This window comes from Salminus brasiliensis, chromosome 13 (assembly GCF_030463535.1).
Source record: "Salminus brasiliensis chromosome 13, fSalBra1.hap2, whole genome shotgun sequence".
In the NCBI taxonomy this organism is placed as follows: Eukaryota; Metazoa; Chordata; class Actinopteri; order Characiformes; family Bryconidae; genus Salminus; species Salminus brasiliensis.
This window is the reverse complement of record NC_132890.1, coordinates 22728316-22747316: the sequence shown is the minus strand read 5'-3', so window position 1 is coordinate 22747316 and position 19001 is coordinate 22728316. Positions and strand designations below refer to the sequence as shown.

General features: G+C 42.5%; 1 protein-coding gene across 3 annotated transcripts in view; it reads right to left on the bottom strand.

Moving 5' to 3' along the window:
• The window catches only part of fam168a (family with sequence similarity 168 member A), a 49944-nt gene that overhangs the window by 11208 nt on the left and 19735 nt on the right, over nucleotides 1–19001 (bottom strand). The window contains exons 2-5 of one of the 3 annotated variants that reach the window (XM_072695280.1): nucleotides 11320–11442; nucleotides 9743–9834; nucleotides 7353–7433; nucleotides 2583–2708 (exon numbers count right to left, since the gene is read on the bottom strand). In XM_072695280.1, the coding sequence (XP_072551381.1) occupies nucleotides 2583–2708; nucleotides 7353–7433; nucleotides 9743–9834; nucleotides 11320–11387 (367 nt within the window). In that variant the 5' untranslated portion in view covers nucleotides 11388–11442. The remainder of the gene's footprint in view (nucleotides 1–2582; nucleotides 2709–7352; nucleotides 7434–9742; nucleotides 9835–11319; nucleotides 11443–19001) is intronic. The other 2 variants (XM_072695282.1, XM_072695281.1) reach the window with 2 other exon arrangements.

Sequence of the window (19001 nt, the reverse complement as noted above, 5' to 3'; positions counted from 1 at the left end):
GTGTGTGTGTGTGTGTGTGTGTGTGTTTTCCCCTGGGGATTGTTATCAAAGGTAAAATGTCTCCATCTTCTGGAAGAAGTTGCCGGCACACCTCAAATATTACAAATAATACAGACTAATTTCATAACTTATGACTTCTGAGGAAATCTGAACATCACAAACACACAGCTTCACATACACAACAATCACACACACACACACACACACACACACTCTCGCATCAATGACTGGTTTAAGAAAGACTTCCAGACACTTCCCTGGGAGGGTTTGTAACGGGGTTGTAACAGCTGTACTGTCTGAGATGAGGCTCAGACTAAATATTTAACAGACCGTCCAAAATGTTTATGTATGTAACCTATTCTCACACTGGTCAAGCTGGTTAAATTGGTTGACCAGCTTAGCTCTGGACCTATAGCATATGTTTTCACTTGACTTTGATGGTTTAGCTGCTCTACCAGCATGTTCAACGCAACCAAGCTAGTCAACCAGCATGACCAGCTTCAGCACATAAGATAAGCTGAGCTAATATGGGTAAATTGTCATTAGGACGACCAGCTTTTCAAACCACCTTGACCATCAAAGACCAGCTTGGACCATCTGAAACCGGCTGCATTTTTCAACAGGGTCAATTTAATATTTTAGAGATTCAATCCAGCAAGGTCACAAACCCTGGCCCTGACAAAATCCCCTCAGAATTACCTGGTTAGCACATTGGGGCTAATTTATTTATTTATTTTTTGGGCCGTATATCTTTAGGTTGAACACAATTTTGCTCAAGTGAACTCCCTAGTTTTTATTGCCACCACCATCTCCTTACATCTCGTCAGGCTTTGCCCATTATTCTGTTTACAAGCTATCAGTAAACAGCAAGTAAACACTGAAACTGGCTATCGGCAAAATATTTTTTAGCGGGGCAAATTTAATATTTATCGTGAAAGATTGAAACCAGAAAGCTCACAAAGCCTGGCACTGAAAAAGCCCCCTTAGAATTACCTCATAATTATTTCAGAAATTCAGGCAGGAAACATTGGCTGGTATTAGCTTGTGGCTAACACTGGGGCTAAAAAAATAGCATGTGGCTAAAACCGATAGTTCAGACTTTACAAGTCAAGTTTTTGTTGAATCAAAAATGTGTTAAACTGAGACACTACAGTGCTGTATCGAATACTCTCTAGAATTTTGGGAATCGTTACACTTTTATCATTTAAGAAACATAAATAGAGCACCGTAGCAGCACATAGAACTCGGCTTTTGCTTGGGCTAGCAAGATAAATATCAAGCTAACAAGCAAATATCCCCAAATAAGGACTTCCGCCTCAGTTCTGCCTGTTTATGTTCATGTGTGTTTGGTTCTGTTCAGCTGAGTCGATTCATGTTCATTCGTGTTCAGTTGTGATCGTTCTTTGTTCAGTGTTTGGTTCATGTGTCACACCTGGGACTGGGGGTACTTAAGGAGCCTCTACATTGTTGTTCACTGCCGAGAATTGAACCGTCTGGAACCTCTAGGAACGCCCTGAGGTTCCTTGCACGTTCCGGTGTGTTCGGGTCAACTCCGGTGCTTTACCCACGTTCAGGAGTAGGTCTCCCTGCTACTCTCGCTCGCTTCCTGTCTGGATTCTCAGGTTATCCACGCTCAAGCAAGGCCAAGCAAGGCGTTTAATACAGCACGCTGCGTATTCAGGTTAGGTCGGCCTTGCCGTTTGGTCTAGCGGCTGGGTCCCCAGCTACCCCTCTCTAGTTATTAGAGCACGGCCCTCCCCTTGTTTAGCTTTAGTGTCCCCATGCCCTGGCTCTGCCCGTTGGTTTAGGTTCAGGTTCCCTCTTTGGTTTTCCCCTGTGTAGCCCATTAACGTCTGCTCAGCTCCCAGCTCCTCCCAGTCCCAGGTTCTGGTTGCTGCTCACGTTTTGCACCCCTTGAGTTTAAGCTGGTTTTGTTAAATAAACCCTCTTGCTTTGTATCCATCTCTGCGAGTGTTCATCCATCTGGGTCTGGCCTAACACGCCATGACATAAACAAACATATATACAAAAATGACAGTCGTGTGCAAAAGTTTGGGCACCCCTGTGTAAATTACGCATGTTTTTGCTTTTCTGCGTGTAAATAAGCTAACTTATTTCCAACAGGAAACATAAAATCTTACAAAAATATGGCATCTTCTGCCCAGATTTGAACAGATTAAAAGAACGTCAAAACATATATAGTCATAAACACTATATAACTGTATGAACTGTCGGGACTAAATGATTAACTCCAGCATACATTAATACATCTCTCTCTAAGCCAAAATTAATCTCAGATGTCTGGAACCATCCCCTTATTCGGCCTGAACTGCCTGCACCAATGATTCTGTTTATAACCCGTCAAAACAGTAAATAAACAGCAATGGTGTATTCAAATATGCAGATTTGTCTCTGTGGAGGACAACACAGTAAATGTCGCTGGCCAGGGGTGCCAAAACCACTGTATAATACACAAATTGGAACATATTATGACACACAGATATTTACATATGCATGTATACATATGGGACATGTGTGTGTGTGTGTGTTGGTACAGTATAATGGTATAATAGTATATTTACTGAATGCAGTGGACGAGGCCTGGAACTGCCTGCTCTCTGAGCCCGCGTCCATGGCCAGGTCAAAGGAGCCTTCAGCGGGCCCTGGGGCCGACACCGTCTGGGGCCAGCCCTGCTTCACCAGCACCACTGTCCCAACACACACAGAACAAGGAGGGTTACACACATACACACCCAGCACAGGCTGTGCTAATGCCTTAAGACTGTCTTGAGGCATTTAGCTACACTCGCAAAGCCCGCGCAAGCTTCCACCAGCCCCTACACCTGATCGATCAAAGCGATAGTTCTGATATTTCTGATGTTTCAGCCTTACGCTAAATACAGTCGATCACCAAAAGCTTTGATGATGAGGCTGATGTAGCTAACAAGCAACAGAAGCTTCACATTTGCTCATGTTTCTAGATAACAGTGAGTCATACAGTCAGAAACCGTCTCAGCGAGTCTATTAGAGATTACTGAGGAGAGTGTGTGATGATTTCGTTAATGAAACTGACTGACAAAGAGTGTGTGAAGATTTCATTCATTTACAATATTATTATTTGCGATTATTGATTTATTATATCACATATTAGATCCTGAGATCACTATACAATCTGAGTCACCACACACACACACACACACAAGGTTTCTTGGTCCAGTTGGAACAGAAACCCCAGTAGTGCCACATTTGAAACTACACCAATCAGCCATAACATTAAAACCACCTTTTCAATAAGGTCCCCCTTGCCGAAACAGCTCTAACCTGTTGAGACATAGACTCCACAAGACCTCTGAAGGTGTCCTGTTGTATCTGGCACCAAGACTTTAGCAGCAGATCCTTTAAGTCCAGTAAGTTGTAAGGTCTCTATGGCTTCTATGGGCATCAGTGAACCTTGGATGTCCATGACTCTCTCGCTGGTTCACCAGCTGTCTTTCCCTTTGGTAAGGACTAACCACTGCACTCCGCCAAAAAACACCCCACAAGACCTGCCTGATAATGTTCTGAGCCAGTCGTCTAGCCATCACACGTTCTGACTTCTTTGGAACAGACTGTTCACTTGCTGCCTGTTATATCCACCAGATGGAACCAGATCATCAGTGTTAATCACTTCACCTGTCCATGAACCATTCCCTCAAGTCACCATTTTGAACCATGTTATTTACCCATAAAAATTCCTTCACAATAGGGCACTTTTTGCACTCTGCCACTAGGGGGTGCCGGTACGCTACAGCTCCTCAGTCAGAGCACACTGCCAAACACCCAGAGGAACAAAGAGAGTGGCTCAAGCATGAACAATGCCGAGGCCTTCAGCACGGAAACACAAACACCAGCGTTCCCTCACATCCACAGCCCAGTGCAGCCCAGTGCAGCACTGTGCGAGAGCCAGCAGCGCGACCAATCAGAGCCTGACAACTAACAGGGGTTGACCCAGGCACAATACAAGCATGCCTTCACTGTGTTTATGGACCAGAGCTGCTACAGAAAGGCAGGTTCAAGTTTAATGCTGCCATTAATGTTCTACTGGAATTCCTGTAAATCTATTGGTCCTGTGGACCATTAAAAGGTAGATTTAGATTTATAATTTTTTTCTCTTTACGTAAACAGTCTAGACCAGGGGTGGGCATTTCTGGTCCTGGTGGGCTGGATTCCTGCACAGTTTTGTGCTTTTTTGCAAGCACACCTGGTTTAACTCACCTGTTTATTGGCAGGTTTAGTAGGTCTGTTAGAGCAGGGAAATCAGTAAACAGTGCTGGACTCTGCCCCCCCCATTGCCCACCATTGATCTAGGCTCTGTATTGCAATGGATAGAGCACAGAAGTAATTAAAAGGTGGTAGGTTCAAGTTCCACCACAGGAGAAGGTCTTTTTTGGGCCAGGCATTGCCTAAAGGTTCTTGGCTCAGCGTTCACATCTAAGGTGCCCTTGAGCAAGGCCCCAAACCCCAATTGCTCTCTGGCAATGAGGTGGTTGCGCACTGCTCCTGGTCTGCATGCATTCACTACTCTTAGTGTTGTGTGTGTGTGTTTGTGTTTTTGCTGCCATGGAAAGCTTTTTCGTACTACCTAGAACCATTTTTAAAAGGTTCTTGAGTGAAACATCCACAGAAGGTTTTCCTCGTTTATCTACAAGACGAAGAGCCATTTAGCATCTTAGAAGCATTGAAATGTTCCTTAAATCTGCATAGAACCAATGCTTTTACCAAAGAACCCTTGAACGAGCCCTGTTTGTCTGGCATTAGTGAGACTGCAAATCAAGATATCTAGATTTCTTGATTGAAGGAAAAATGCGGAGACCCTTGTGTCCTCTCGTACTCTAGAGATTTTTGCGTGACAACAATGCTATATTTCATACGAAAGGGAGGAAGTAATGATTGTGGGTTCGAGTCCCAGCAGAGGATTATTATTTATTTATAACAAATCATTTTCCACTAGGTTCATAGAGTCTACATAACACAATGTACAACACACACTGCGTTGATAAGAATATTAAGAAGACTTGACTTCATGACTTCAGGTGTTTCAGAATGGTGGTTTAATCACAACTCAACTCATAATCAAGAAAAAACAAGAGTTTGAGGTCCAGTAAAACCAGGCTAGTGCTTTCATTAATGCCATAATGCTTCTACAGCCAATAGTTCAAGCAATACATGACCACTGCCATATGGATACAGCGAAGACGAAACTGCTGCCTCTCGTCTTTTTTGTAGTAAACACATTATGAGACAATTTGCATTGCCAATTACCTAACCCATCTCCCCACATCACATGCCATGCTCCCGACACTGGGAGGCTGAAGACAAGCCAAGAGTAAACGTCACTGGGCAACCAACGCGCTTGGAGGAAACCAGCGACCCTTGCTACCAATGGCTGCTAGCCGATGCTTTTGGCCTATAGCTATGCAGCCTGAACTGGCGTTCCTCTTGTCATAGTGACAGTGCCTTATTCCGCTGGACCACTCAGGGCTCTTGTGGCCAGAAACCTTTGACTCTGAACTGCCCTCTAGTGGATGTATCGCTTAACATTCATGCCTACGTAAAGGAAGCCTAGATGTATGTGGTCAAGGTTTGAAAGGGACACCTTCATTTTCATACGTTAAGGGAGTGTAAATGAGCCTTTACTCCACTGCTGTAAATACAAATCACGCTTTGAGCGCCCCCTTATGGACAGCTGTACACACGCACACAAGCTGGGAGATACAGAAGCAGCTTTCGAAGGTAAAGCAGCGTTAAGCTGTGTTACGCAGTTCTGGAAAGAGGTGTAGGAATAACAGAGACACCATTCTCCCTGTTATAGTCAGTGGAGCATCAATATGACTCTGAAGCTGCCGTTTTAAGGTGCAACTGATACATAATGTTGTGATAAACAATAATCATGTAAAGGGAGAAGAGTGGTGCTGGATTGGTAAAGCCTGAAGAGTCTTTGTCTCCAACTCTAAACAGCCCTGAGAAAGACTCTGTGAGATGCCAGCCTGAATCTCCACAGGGGCTGACATACACACACACACACTCACACTCACACACACACACACACACACACACACACACAAGCGCACACACACAGCAGGTCACGCATGCACAGACGAGGCAGTCTGCCCATATGTGTAGGCCCAAACTCTACCTACACCCCTTCACACCCATCTGTTATGAGGGAGAAAACAGCATCTCGCTCCACTCCGAGTCGGTCTGTCAGGCGGCAGAGTCTAACCCAATACCCAAACCAAGCAGAACAAGCCAAGTGTTACTGTCTACAGTCGTGTTTATAGTTTATATAATAAGACAACTACGTGGAGGAATGGAGCTCTGGGTGCCTAATGTTCTAGTATTATTATCATCAGAAAGTGTGCTCTACTGCTTTATATCTTTAGAACCCAAACATGGAAACAATCCCAAAATCTCCATTAGCTTCTGGAGGTTCCATAGAGGTGAAGTACGAACGGAATATGGACCCCTAACCATTACAAACACACACACAAAGAACATAAGACAAATATAAAGGAATAAGAAAGAAAAAAATAATTAATAATTATAAAATATAATAAAAAAAGAAAAGAAAGAAAGAAAGATGTAGAACGAAAGTAAGCAAAAAAGATAAAGAAACAAAGAAATACAGAAATAAAGAAAGAAAAAAGGTCAGAAATAAAGACAGAGGGAAAGAAAGAAAGGAAGATGCAGAAATAAAGAAAGAAAGAAGGAAAGAAATAAATGATAAAGATAAAAAGTTTGATTAATAAATAATAAAAAAGAGAGAAAGAAATACATATTGAAAGATAGAATAATAGAATAGAATCGTTTCATAGTAAGAAACAAACAAGCAGAAAAACAGAAGACAGTGATTAGAGTGGAGAAGGGTTAGGTGGTGTGAGGTGTATTAGGTACAGAATTGCATCGTGAGAGGAAAGAGGAGAAGAATAATCAGGATATAAATGCAGCCTTCTCACTAATAAACAGTCCTTCTGCCAAGGTATGCAGTTGATAATCAGCAGGTCAGGGTTGCTAAGCAACATCATGATTATTTTCAGATATATAATGACTGTTTGGTTTTTAATAACTCTGTGCATTAATACATCACTCACCGGATGTACAGGGTTATATATGTGTGTGTATATTTATACATACTAGCTTCATACTGGTAACTCCATTCACAACTGCAGAAGATGGAGAAGCAGCACATCTTCACAAACTTCTCCACTCACCTGTTTCCTTCTGAACTGACTGCATGTGTGTGTGTGTGTGTGTGTGCGTGCGTTTCCACCTCCTTGTGAAAGTACTGTGTTTGTGTGCTTGACTGTACTCACCTGGAGGGTACCCCGGGCTGCCTGTCTGGTACAGGCTGGGTGTGTAAGCAGGAGCAGTGGTGGGATAGCCTCCCGGGTAACCTGAGGACACACAGGAGGAGAAAACTGAGGTACTGAGAAGGAGAGGAAGCTGTTTCAGAAGCTTCAGAGTGAACTGAAGGGCAGTGTGCAATTATACACTTTCAAAAAGGCAGGTGACTAATGCACCTGACTCATAACCTCCCATACACTAAATGTACAGCTACCATGACAACCAAAGAGGGTGAACAAAGAGAGAGAGAGAATAACTATAAAAGAGTACGCTTATGAATCATATGTACGGTGGCCAGTTATGTGGAAAAATAGGACACCTGACGAAACCCATTGTCTTTAACCATATGGGCCTTTGATCGCCATTTGAACAACATTAAAGAGATGGAGGTAAAATAACTTAAAATAACATGGAGGTAAAATAACATTATATATATATATTTCTAAAAAAGTTAGGGAGGATTCTGGAGGAGCCTGTCTTAGTTAAAGCTCAGACATTTCTTTGGTTTGCTCTTGATTGTTGAAGTGAGTGGTGAAGATCACCATGGCCACATCTATAGAGCTCTCTGAGGCCTTCAGAAAGAAGGTTGGAGATGCAGAAGAGTCTGGAAAAGGAATTTAAAAAGATTTAGGGCCTGACTAGCCAGCATGGCCAGGTCAGGCCGTCCTAGCAAGTTCAGCCTAGGAGCAGACCATAAGATGCGTAAAGAAGTCTCCAACAATCACAAGTCATCACTGGATCTACAGAAGTACAGCACCTACCATCAGAAAGAGACCACACTTTGATTTTCATGATAGGTGTGCAAGGGAGGCAAAAATTATCAGAGCAGGACTCAACATTCATCTGTCCAAAGCATATTTCTTCAGATGTCCTGGTCTTTGTCTAGATGTTCTCTGGCAAACGTTAGCCTTGGTAGATCTTGGTAGATGCTGTACATACACCTAGTTCCCGGGATGACATTTTAGGAATGTTGGAGACTTAGGATCGCTCTTGGGCTGAACCTGCTAGAACGGCCTGACCTAACCATGTTGGAAGTTGTTTTAGTGGACAGCAGAATGACTGATTCCTAAATATTTGGAAAACTCTTTCTGTCCAAGACTCTTTTGCATCTAAACCTTCCTTCTGAAGGGTCTCCGAGAGCTCTCAGAGATCTCGCCATGGTCACCTTCACCTCTCACTCCAACAATCAAGAGCAAATCGGACTAAATGTCTATGGTTTAAATAAGACAGGTTCCTCCAGGGTCCTCTCTAACCATGTTCTAACCATCTGCAGCTTAGCCTCCTTTCAGCCTGTTGGTCAATGGTCAGGACCCCTTTTTTGGGTGGTGGGTCATTCTCAGCACTGCAGTGACACTGACATTGTGGTGGAGTATAAATGTATGTTGGGCTGGACTACAAAGTGCTCCTATGTGGCAAGTGGAGCAGATATAATGAACAAGGAGGTGGTGTTAATGTTATGGCAGAGGTCAATGTGTAAAAAAAATTAGTGGTTCATTCATTAATATGTCAAAAAGTAAAATATGGCGCCTGAGAGGGAAGCAGAGAAAGAGAAGTTGGTGATTGATCAGGATGAGCACAGGTGGTGTCCATTATCACTGGTCTGCCTTAATAAGACACAGTCGGCTGAGTGCAAACCCACAGCACCTCTCTCTCTCTCTCTCTCTCTCTCTCTGCCATACTGAGAAGAAGAGAGCTGTCAGACATGCAGCAGCACGCATTACACACATATACGCGCACCACAAATACACACACTCCTGCAAAAACCAGCAGGTGGACTGAATCTGATTTAGGAGATAAACTGCTGTATGCTCAGCGACGTGCTCTGCGCCTCACTCTGTCTGTCTGTCTGTCTGTCAGCGTGCACCTGCATGTGCTCTGACCTGCAGGACCACCGAATCCATACAAATACAAGGTTGGCTCTCTGTGTGTGAAATGTTGTGACTTTGTGCTGAGCTGCTACCGAGCAATGAGGGCTGAAAGGGGCAGGGTGAGAACTCACTGCTGAGGAGCAGAGCCATCTCACCAAACTACATTTCACAACAGAGGCACCTCTCAAATAGGCATGTGAAATGTTAAAAGTCACTTGTGGTGGAGGGGTACATGAAGGGTGTTGTAAGGAAAAATAGTTCCAACGAAAGATTGCTCAGATCTGCCATTATTTGGATAGTGAACAGAATGGCTAGATCTGTGTTCAAACCAAACCCCTACTCTGCATCTCAAACACAGACATATGCAGAAATAATAACAAGAAAGACAAGGTGGAAAGTATCTTTAATGCTTGCCAGTCTAAATGTTACTAATACTAGTAAATATATGCAGGTAATGTAGAGGTCATATGGGTAAAGGGTGTCTCTCTCACCTGTGTAGGCCATGTTTTTGGGGTTTCCGTATGGAGTCCCAGGTTGAACGGGACTGTAGACCGGATTCATGGTGGAAGACAGTCTGCTCTTACTGAGAGAGAGAGAGAGAGAGAGAGAGAGACAGAGAGAGAGAGGTTACTTCATTATTGATTAACACTAAACTTCAATTTTCACTAGTAAATCATCATTGACTTTATAGTTTAGTTCAAGACTAGATTTAATTCACATCCATGGAACGGCCTCAACTCATCAATGTATCAGCACTGTCAGACTATAGAGAGAGAGAGGGATAGATACAGACAGATGGGCAGACAGACAGACAGAGAGATATACAGATGGATAGATAGACACCACTGGAAGTGTCCTTATTACACCATTCTGAGTATATTGTAGGGACTGTTGAGCTGAAAATCCCAGGAGATCAGCAGTTCGAGAAATACTCAAACCTGCCCTTCTGACACCAACAATCAAGCCACACTAAAAATCAACAAAACATACCCCCCCTTCTGATGGTTGATATGGACATTACCTGAAGCTCCTGATCTGTATAAATGTTGGCATTGAAGTGTTGCCACACGTTTGGTCGATCAGGCTACGTTCACACAGCAGGTAACGTGACCTAAATTGGATTTTCTAACCAAATCCGATGTTTATTTTTGTTTTTTCAATGTGAACTATATCTGACATTCGTCTGGACAGTTCACGGCCCTAAACTGGCGCATATGAACAAACCAGCAGTGCTTCACGTAAGGTTTTGGGTTCATCTTAGCCAGCATCGCAGGAGCTATCAAGGAGTTCCAGTGGCTGACAGATGGGCCAAGAACACCAAGAATGTGTTCGAGCTCACTGTAAAAAGGGCACTTTATTAGGCCACACCCACTCCTTTGGTTTCTTTAAATTTTGTTTTTAGCATTTGTTATGTTCCTTTGACACTGTAGCCACGTTCTCCTATGGAGAAGAATCACCTCTAATATTTATGAGGTCTGTTACTTCGCTATCCCGCCACTGAAAACCTAAAAACCCTCACTTTTGTCTGTCGCCTATGTTCCCTTCTCCTCAGCGAATGTCGAGTTGATTTGACGTCTCATTAATTGAGAGTCATACTGCTTTATTTGATTTCAATACCACATATAAAAGTAGCGGTAGTGAAAATGCCCAATTCATCACGTTTTTGCTGTTCAGACTGTCACACAGATAAAACACCTGTGTCAAATATGCTCAAAAGATTGGATTCGGGCCATTTTTACCTGCGGTGTGAACGTGGCCTAAGAGAAATAGCAGAAACGAATAGGTGTTCCTAATAAAGTGCTTAAGTGTTTTAAGTTCTTAAGTCAGGTCAGGAACACACACACACACACCACATAATTTGGCTATGAAGTATCAGGTATATCAGCAGACAGTATAACACTGTGGAAAAAAAAGCAAGAACATTACACAAGCATTACCCACAAGAACATACAGATATCTGGGTCAACTAAACCTTTATGTGCACACACACACTCTCTCACTCTCTCTCTCTCTCTCACTCTCTCTCTCTCTTTCTTTCTCCGCAGGTGAATGTAAGCACTAGACTGACCTCTTTAAGTGGCTGCTGTCTGTCTGGTAGAGAAAACTGTATTTGTCAGTGGGGGGTCCGCCTGCCATTCTCAAGGAAGGAAAGGGAAATGAAGGAGGGAGGAGGAGGAATGGATATGCAAATCTGAAAAATGAAAGAAATCAAAAGTAAAAAGAAAAGCAAAAGAAAACAAAAAGGAGAGCAAGGTCATGATTAAGAGCAGCACCATCAAGCACAGCAAAATAAAACACACATGAAGCAAGACAGCAAAGCAGAACAGCAGCAGAAACCGTGGGGTTAACGAGAGAAAGAGAGAGAGAGAGAGAGAGAGAGAGAGAGAGAGAGAGAGAGAGTTGACGTAGCACTCTACCTGCAAATGTGTTCTTTCATAGCAACTGGTAATATTCATATATATTTGCCCTAATGAGAGACTGTAGCTCCACCTCAGTGTATATCACAATACCTACATTTAGAGTGTTATTAATATATATTCACCCTAATGAGAGACTGTAGCTCCACCTCAGTGTCTATCACAATACCTACATTTAGAGTGTTATTAATATATATTCACCCTAATGAGAGACTGTAGCTCCACCTCAGTGTCTATCACAATACCTACATTTAGAGTGTTATTAATATATATTCACCCTAATGAGAGACTGTAGCTCCACCTCAGTGTATATCACAATACCTACATTTAGAGTGTTATTAATATATATTCACCCTAATGAGAGACTGTAGCTCCACCTCAGTGTATATCACAATACCTACATTTAGAGTGTTATTAATATATATTCACCCTAATGAGAGACTGTAGCTCCACCTCAGTGTATATCACAATACCTACATTTAGAGTGTTATTAATATATATTCACCCTAATGAGAGACTGTAGCTCCACCTCAGTGTATATTACAATACCTACATTTAGAGTGTTATTAATATATATTCACCATAATGAGAGACTGTAGCTCCACCTCAGTGTATATCACAATACCTACATTTAGAGTGTTATTAATATATATTCACCCTAATGAGAGACTGTAGCTCCACCTCAGTGTATATCACAATACCTACATTTAGAGTGTTATTAATATATATTCACCATAATGAGAGACTGTAGCTCCACCTCAGGGTATATCATAATACCTACATTTAGAGTGTTATTAATATATATTCACCTTAATGAGAGACTGTAGCTCCACCTCAGGGTATATCATAATACCTACATTTAGAGTGTTATTAATATATATTCACCCTAATGAGAGACTGTAGCTCCTCCTCAGTGTATATCATAATACCTACATTTAGACTATTCTTGACTATAACTGTGCTGTGAACGTTACATAAATATCTACACTGATCAGCCAATATTACAACCGCCTGTCTAATATAGATCCCCCTCGCGTTTTGACCCAGTCGTCTAGCCATCACAATTTGGCTCTTGTCAGAGTCTCTCAGGAACTTACAATTGTGCATTTTTCCTGCTCCAACACATCAATGTCCTCTTGCTGCCTAACATATCCACACCTTGACAGGTGCCACTGAAACCAGATCAGCAGTGCTATTTACTTTACCTCTCTGTGAATGCAGTCAGTACAGTACAGCAGTCAGTACAGTCAGGCAGCTCAGCGACAGCAATAGAGAAGGGTCAACACAAGCAGTAATGTTTAACATTCCAATAAAAAATATTAACCTCACAAAGCCTCTATAAAGTTTTACAAAGCATTACTCAGTCAAGGACACAGTATACACACACACAAACACTTCTTACACTCACTATCTCATTAAGGTGAATATATATTAATAACACTCTAAATGTAGGTATTGTGATATACACTGAGGTGGAGCTACAGTCTCTCATTAAGGTGAATATATATTAATAACACTCTAAATGTAGGTATTGTGATATAGACTGAGGTGGAGCTACAGTCTCTCATTAGGGTGAATATATATTAATAACACTCTAAATGAAGGTATTGTGATATACACTGAGGTGGAGCTACAGTCTCTCATTAGGGTGAATATATATTAATAACACTCTAAATGAAGGTATTGTGATATACACTGAGGTGGAGCTACAGTCTCTCATTAGGGTGAATATTAATAACACTCTAAATGTAGGTATTGTGATATACACTGAGGTGGAGCTTCAGTCTCTCATTAGATTTAAAATGGATTTTTTAAACAGTGTTGAGTAAATCTTATTTACCAACAGTAGCTATGACAGAACGCATTAGTGGGCGGAGGCTGGACAGGTCAGGTAACACACTGGAATCACAGTGACAGTATACAGGATGAGCAAACATGAAGCAGCAGCAGAGACACACAGCTGTTACACAAGACACGCACACACACACACTTTTACACTAACTATAGGTCTCAGCAGGTCAGAGAGGCCCTGCGGTGGGCTTGTGTGTGCATGTGTGTGTGTGTGTGTGCGTGAGAAAGAGAGAGAGAGCAAGCATGTGCCTTTTACATGTAAATGTGTGCACCTCTGCAAAATGTGTGTGTGTGTGTGCCCGTTCTGTAGAATCATTAATCAGACTGACAGTATGACCTTGTCCCACTAATGCAGAATGAAAGTGTTCTTCATATAACTCCCCACCTCTCTCTCTCTCTCTCTCTTCTTTCCCTTTGTCGCTCTCTCTCTCTCTCTCCTTCATTACTTTCTTTGCCTTTCATTTTGTCTCTCTCCCATCTCTCTATTTCTCATACTCACACTGTCTTTTTCTCTCCATCCCTCATTCTTTCTCTTTCCACCACTTTCTCTCTTTTCCTCTATAGGGCTGTCTATCTTATTTTTAGTGTCCCTCTCTGCTGTCCTGTTTTGCTCTACCTGTTTGTCTCTCTCTCTCTCACTCTCTCTCTCCTTTTCTATCTTGCTCTCTCTTTCTGTTCTCCTTTATCTCGCTTCCTTTTTCTCTATAGTTCCCTTACATCTCTCTCTCCCTTTCGCCTTTCGGTTTCACACAGTCCCCAATCTCTCTCATGCTCTAACTGCTTCTCTCTCTCTCTCTCTCTCTCTCTCTCTCTCTCTCTCTCTCTCTTTCTCTCTCTCTCTCATTGTCTTCTTTCCTTTCCACTCCAGTTTTCATTCCCCTTCATATTTTTCTTTCTCTCTCTCTCTTTCGCTGGAGTCAGCCCGGGCCTAAAGGTTAGCGAAGTGGCCTTAGGACCAAAAGGTTGTCGGTTCGAGCAAGAGAACGTGACTGAAGAAGACAAAGACAACCCTATTCACCATTTGTGCTGGACACAGATGGAAGTTGTCCTCCACCTTTAACCTATCCGTGAAGTGTAAACACACACACACAGTGGACAGTGAGAACACATGCCCAGAGCGGTGGGCAGCTATCGCTGCAGCGCCCAGGGGGCAAAGAGGGTTAAGCTTGCCAAGCCCGGGAATCCGGGACCCACAACCCAGTCATCAATAGCCTGGTGCTCTGACTGCTAAGGCACCACTGCCACATGGGTAAAGTGCCCTTGAGCAAGGCATCTAACCCCCAAATGCTGCCTTAAAAGTTAGGGCTGTCCACTGCTCCAGGCAGATGTGCTCACTGTTCACTAGTGTGTGTGTGTGTGTGTGTGTGTGTGTTCACTGTATGTTTCCTTTGTTTTTCTCTCGTTCTCTCCCTTCTGCACTTACACTTAATCTCTCAACTGCTGTAAGTTTTTGTTTGACTTTTCCATCTCTCTCTCTCTCTCTCTCTGGTTTGTATGGTTTTACACTGGAGCTTCGAGACTAATATAGCTAACATGTACTGGTAGCTTATTAAGACTAATTAGCATGGTCTAAATGTGTAGAGGTGTTAAGTAATCTCTAATAGACTTGCTTATGTGGTTTTGAACACTGTGCGACTCACTGTTATCTATAAACACGCACTGAGGTACAGATAAAATGTAGGTCTACTGTACTCTAATGTACTTCAGTCCATGTTTACAGATAAGTAAGTGTCCTACGGCATCAGAACCCAAACAAGCAAGTCTACTAGAGGTTATTCAAGGCCTCGGCTGATCGACTACAAACTGTAAATGTGATGTTTCACCAAACTCTCACTTTAACCTTCACAAACACTGACCTACAGTCCGAGAGTCTGAGGAAACACACGCACTTAAATGAAGTGTAAACAATATCATAATCCATGGTGGTACAATATTTGTTTTTCTGATCTTGTGCAAGTTAATGTTTTACCTTGATTTACACACAAACCACACACACACACACAGTGTTATGCGTCTTAGACACCTAAACAAACTGTTTTAAGCTCTCAGTGAATGTGTCTACCTGTAAAGCTCTATATAAAACTGAAACAAACCCAAATAAACAGAAGGTCAGTGGTCAGTGAGTGTGTCTACCTGTAAAACTCTATATAACATTAAAATAAACCCAAATGAACATAAAGTCAGTGTTCAGTGAGTGTGTCTACCTGTAAAGCTCTATATAAAACTGAAACAAACCCAAATAAACAGAAAGTCAGTGGTCAGTGAATGTGTCTACCTGTACAACTCTATATAACATTAGAATAAACCCAAATACACATAAAGTCGGTGTTCAGTGAGTGTGTCTACCTGTTAATCTCTATTTAACATTAGAATAAACCCAAATAAACATAATGTCAGTGGTCAGTGATTGTGTCTTTTAGAATACACCCAAATACACCCTCAACACAATACCACTAGCCATATTTATACTATATTCTATACAATAGGTTCTCCATACTCTCCTCAGGGATGCCCTGAGGGTCTACATGCTTTGTTATGTTTAATATCTGAACACACCAGAGGCAGGTAAACCAGCACTGAAAACTGGGGCTGTGGGTCCCTGAGGATCAACCGATGAACAGCTGCTCTAAAAGCATCAGCTTCAACAAATCTGAATCAGTGCACCTATATTACCGCATGCAGTCCACTCCTCTTTCACTTTACTGGACTCATGAGTGCAGGGATACACAGATTTCTAGGTTCAAAACCATTTATTATGACTCAAGGAACAACCTGCCTCATTTATTTAATGCAGTATACTGTGCTTACGTAGTTACAGCACTGTCATTGCTAGTGTTCCTAATTCATTTTTATAGCCCTTACTCCCTTTCTAACACCTGTGATCCCTTATTCGTGCCTTTACTCCCTTTCCAGCACCTGTGTTCCCTTATTAGAGCCTTTACACTGTCTATTTCCTTACCTCTCTTTGTAGTACCCTCCCTCACTTTCTGGCACCATATAGTACTCTATATAGTTCAGTTCCTAGCACTGTTTCTCCATTTCTACAAATTCTCTCACTTCATTTTTACTCTTTCTAGGACCATTTCATCTTTTCTAGTATCCATATTCCTTATCTAATGCTTCTGGTCTCATTCTGAAAAGCTTATTCCCTCACTCTCTTTCAAGTACCTTTCCTTCCTTACACCTTCTCTACATTTCGAGTGCCTCTGCGATCGCAGTAGTTCCTCTGCTCCCTTTCTAGTACCCCTGCTATATTTCCTGTACCCCGATTCCTTTCAAGTACCCCTGCTCTCTTTGTAGTACCTCTGTTCTCTTTCTAGTACCCCTGCTCTCTTTCTAGTACCTCTGTTCCCTTTCTCGTTCCCCTGCTCTCTTTGTAGTACCTCTGTACCCTTTCCAGTACCCCTGCTACCCCCGTTTTGCTATCTTTGTTGCACTGCCTCACATCCTATTATCTTTTTGTGCTACCCTCGTTCCATTACTAGTATATTTGCTCATTGCATTCTCCTCCCTCTCTAGTACCTCTGCTCCTTTTCTAGTACGTCTGTCCTCTTTCTAGTACCCTGCTCCCTTTCTAGTACCTCTGATCTCTTTGAAGTACCCCATTCCCTTTTTCAGTACTGCTGATCTCCTTCTAGTACCCAGTCCCTATCTAGTACCTCTGCTCTCTTTCTATTACCTTAATTTCATTCTGGTACCTCTACTCTCTTTCTAGTACCTCTGCTCCCTTTCAAGTACTTCTGCTCTCTTTCTAGTGCCCCAATAATTTTCTAGCACCCAAATGTCTTTCCAGTGCCTCTGCTCTCTTTCTCATGCCCCAATCTTTTTGTATTACCTCTGCTCCCTTTCTAGTACCCCTCGTTCCATTACTAGTGCCCTCTTTCTAGTGCCCTTGCCGATTGTCCTCTGGCTAGGAAGATGGCTGCCTGCGCTTGCTCTGCAGGATGACGTGTGTTTAATGCATGCAGAAGGTCACACTGTGAAATGCAACGCGACTGATGCTAACTTAACGCATGTGTGTGTGGGTGTGTGTGAGGCAGAGAGAGAGACAGAGAGAGAGAAAGAGAGATGTAACAGACAGATATTATATCACAGATGGCTTCCGTTCTCGTATCACTCCCACATCTCTCTCTCTCTCTCTCTCTCTGTTGCTTTCCCCTCTCTCCTCAACAACCACTTCTTGTTCTCCCTCGACCCTCTCCTCTTCCTTAGTGTCTCTCTCCCTCTCTCTCTCTCTCTTTTTTGTCGCTCCAGTTCCCTCTATTCCTGCTTCCACTAAATCAATAATCACTTGCCTCTCTCCTTCTCTCTCTCTCTCTCTCTCCTTCCACTCTTTTTACATTCTAATCGCCTCTGTCCGCCTCCTCCTTTACCAGTAGCTATGAATAACTCCCTCTCCCCACCTCTCTCTCCTGCTTTTTTTAATGGAGGTGAATGTGTTGGTGTGGCACAAGAACATTGCTGCAGTGCCCTTGAGCCTGTGTCTCTACTTCCAAATCATTTTTTTCCCTTTCCCTCTCTTCCTCCCTCTCCCTCCTGTATTTCTCTCTCTCTCGCTCTCTTTTTCTTCCTTGCTCTCTTTTCACACTAAGGAAGACACTTCCTTATATATATATATATATAGATATAGATGGGTTTTTTTTCAGATTCGTATTATATTGGGGAAAAAATGTTGGGGTGAATTACTTTTGTAATCTGGATAAGAGCGTCCGCTAAATGCCGTAAATGTAATTGGAGGGGGTACACACACACATATATAACATTTATTTATTAATTTTGTTTCTGCAGTGACGGAGGGTCGTTCTCTCTGGCTCTCTGAAGGAATGCTGTGGTTATGCTGCAGTTATGTAATCTGTTTCACTTTCTAACGAGGTGCCCGCTGCTTACTGCTCATTATCTCTGCCTCCGAGCAGCGAAAACGAACAGAAAGAGAAAAAAAACCCAGCAGATCCCAGATGATAATCCGAGCAGAGCCAAGTGTTACGACACCACGAGGGTGAACGCTACGGCTGCCGCAGTTTAAAATAGATCGTTTTTAGCCACACATAGATATTATTATTGCCCACAAGCTACACAAGAACATATACAGAACAGGAGATCAAATATAGACTCCGTCAGTGATGCCCCATGCCAGTGTTTTGCATAACAGCCACGATAAAAATAATGGAATATATATATAGACATATAGACGCCTAACTAGATGTACAATTGTCCGCCCACCAAAAATGAGTGGCCTCGAATAGCCACTGCAGTGAAATTGCTAAAACAGTCTGAAAACTGGGGTCAAATCAGACGGCTTGCGCGGTTGCCATGGTAACCAGAAACACTGTGCTGTTTTTATGATATTTCACTCTGGTTCTTTTCCCCCAAAGGAATTGCCAGAATCACTATGTTTCTGCCAAATTGGGGTCATTTTGAAAATGATAAATATCTGGCAACCTAAGAACACATAGATCTGCACAGTGACAAACGAGGCGGAAAG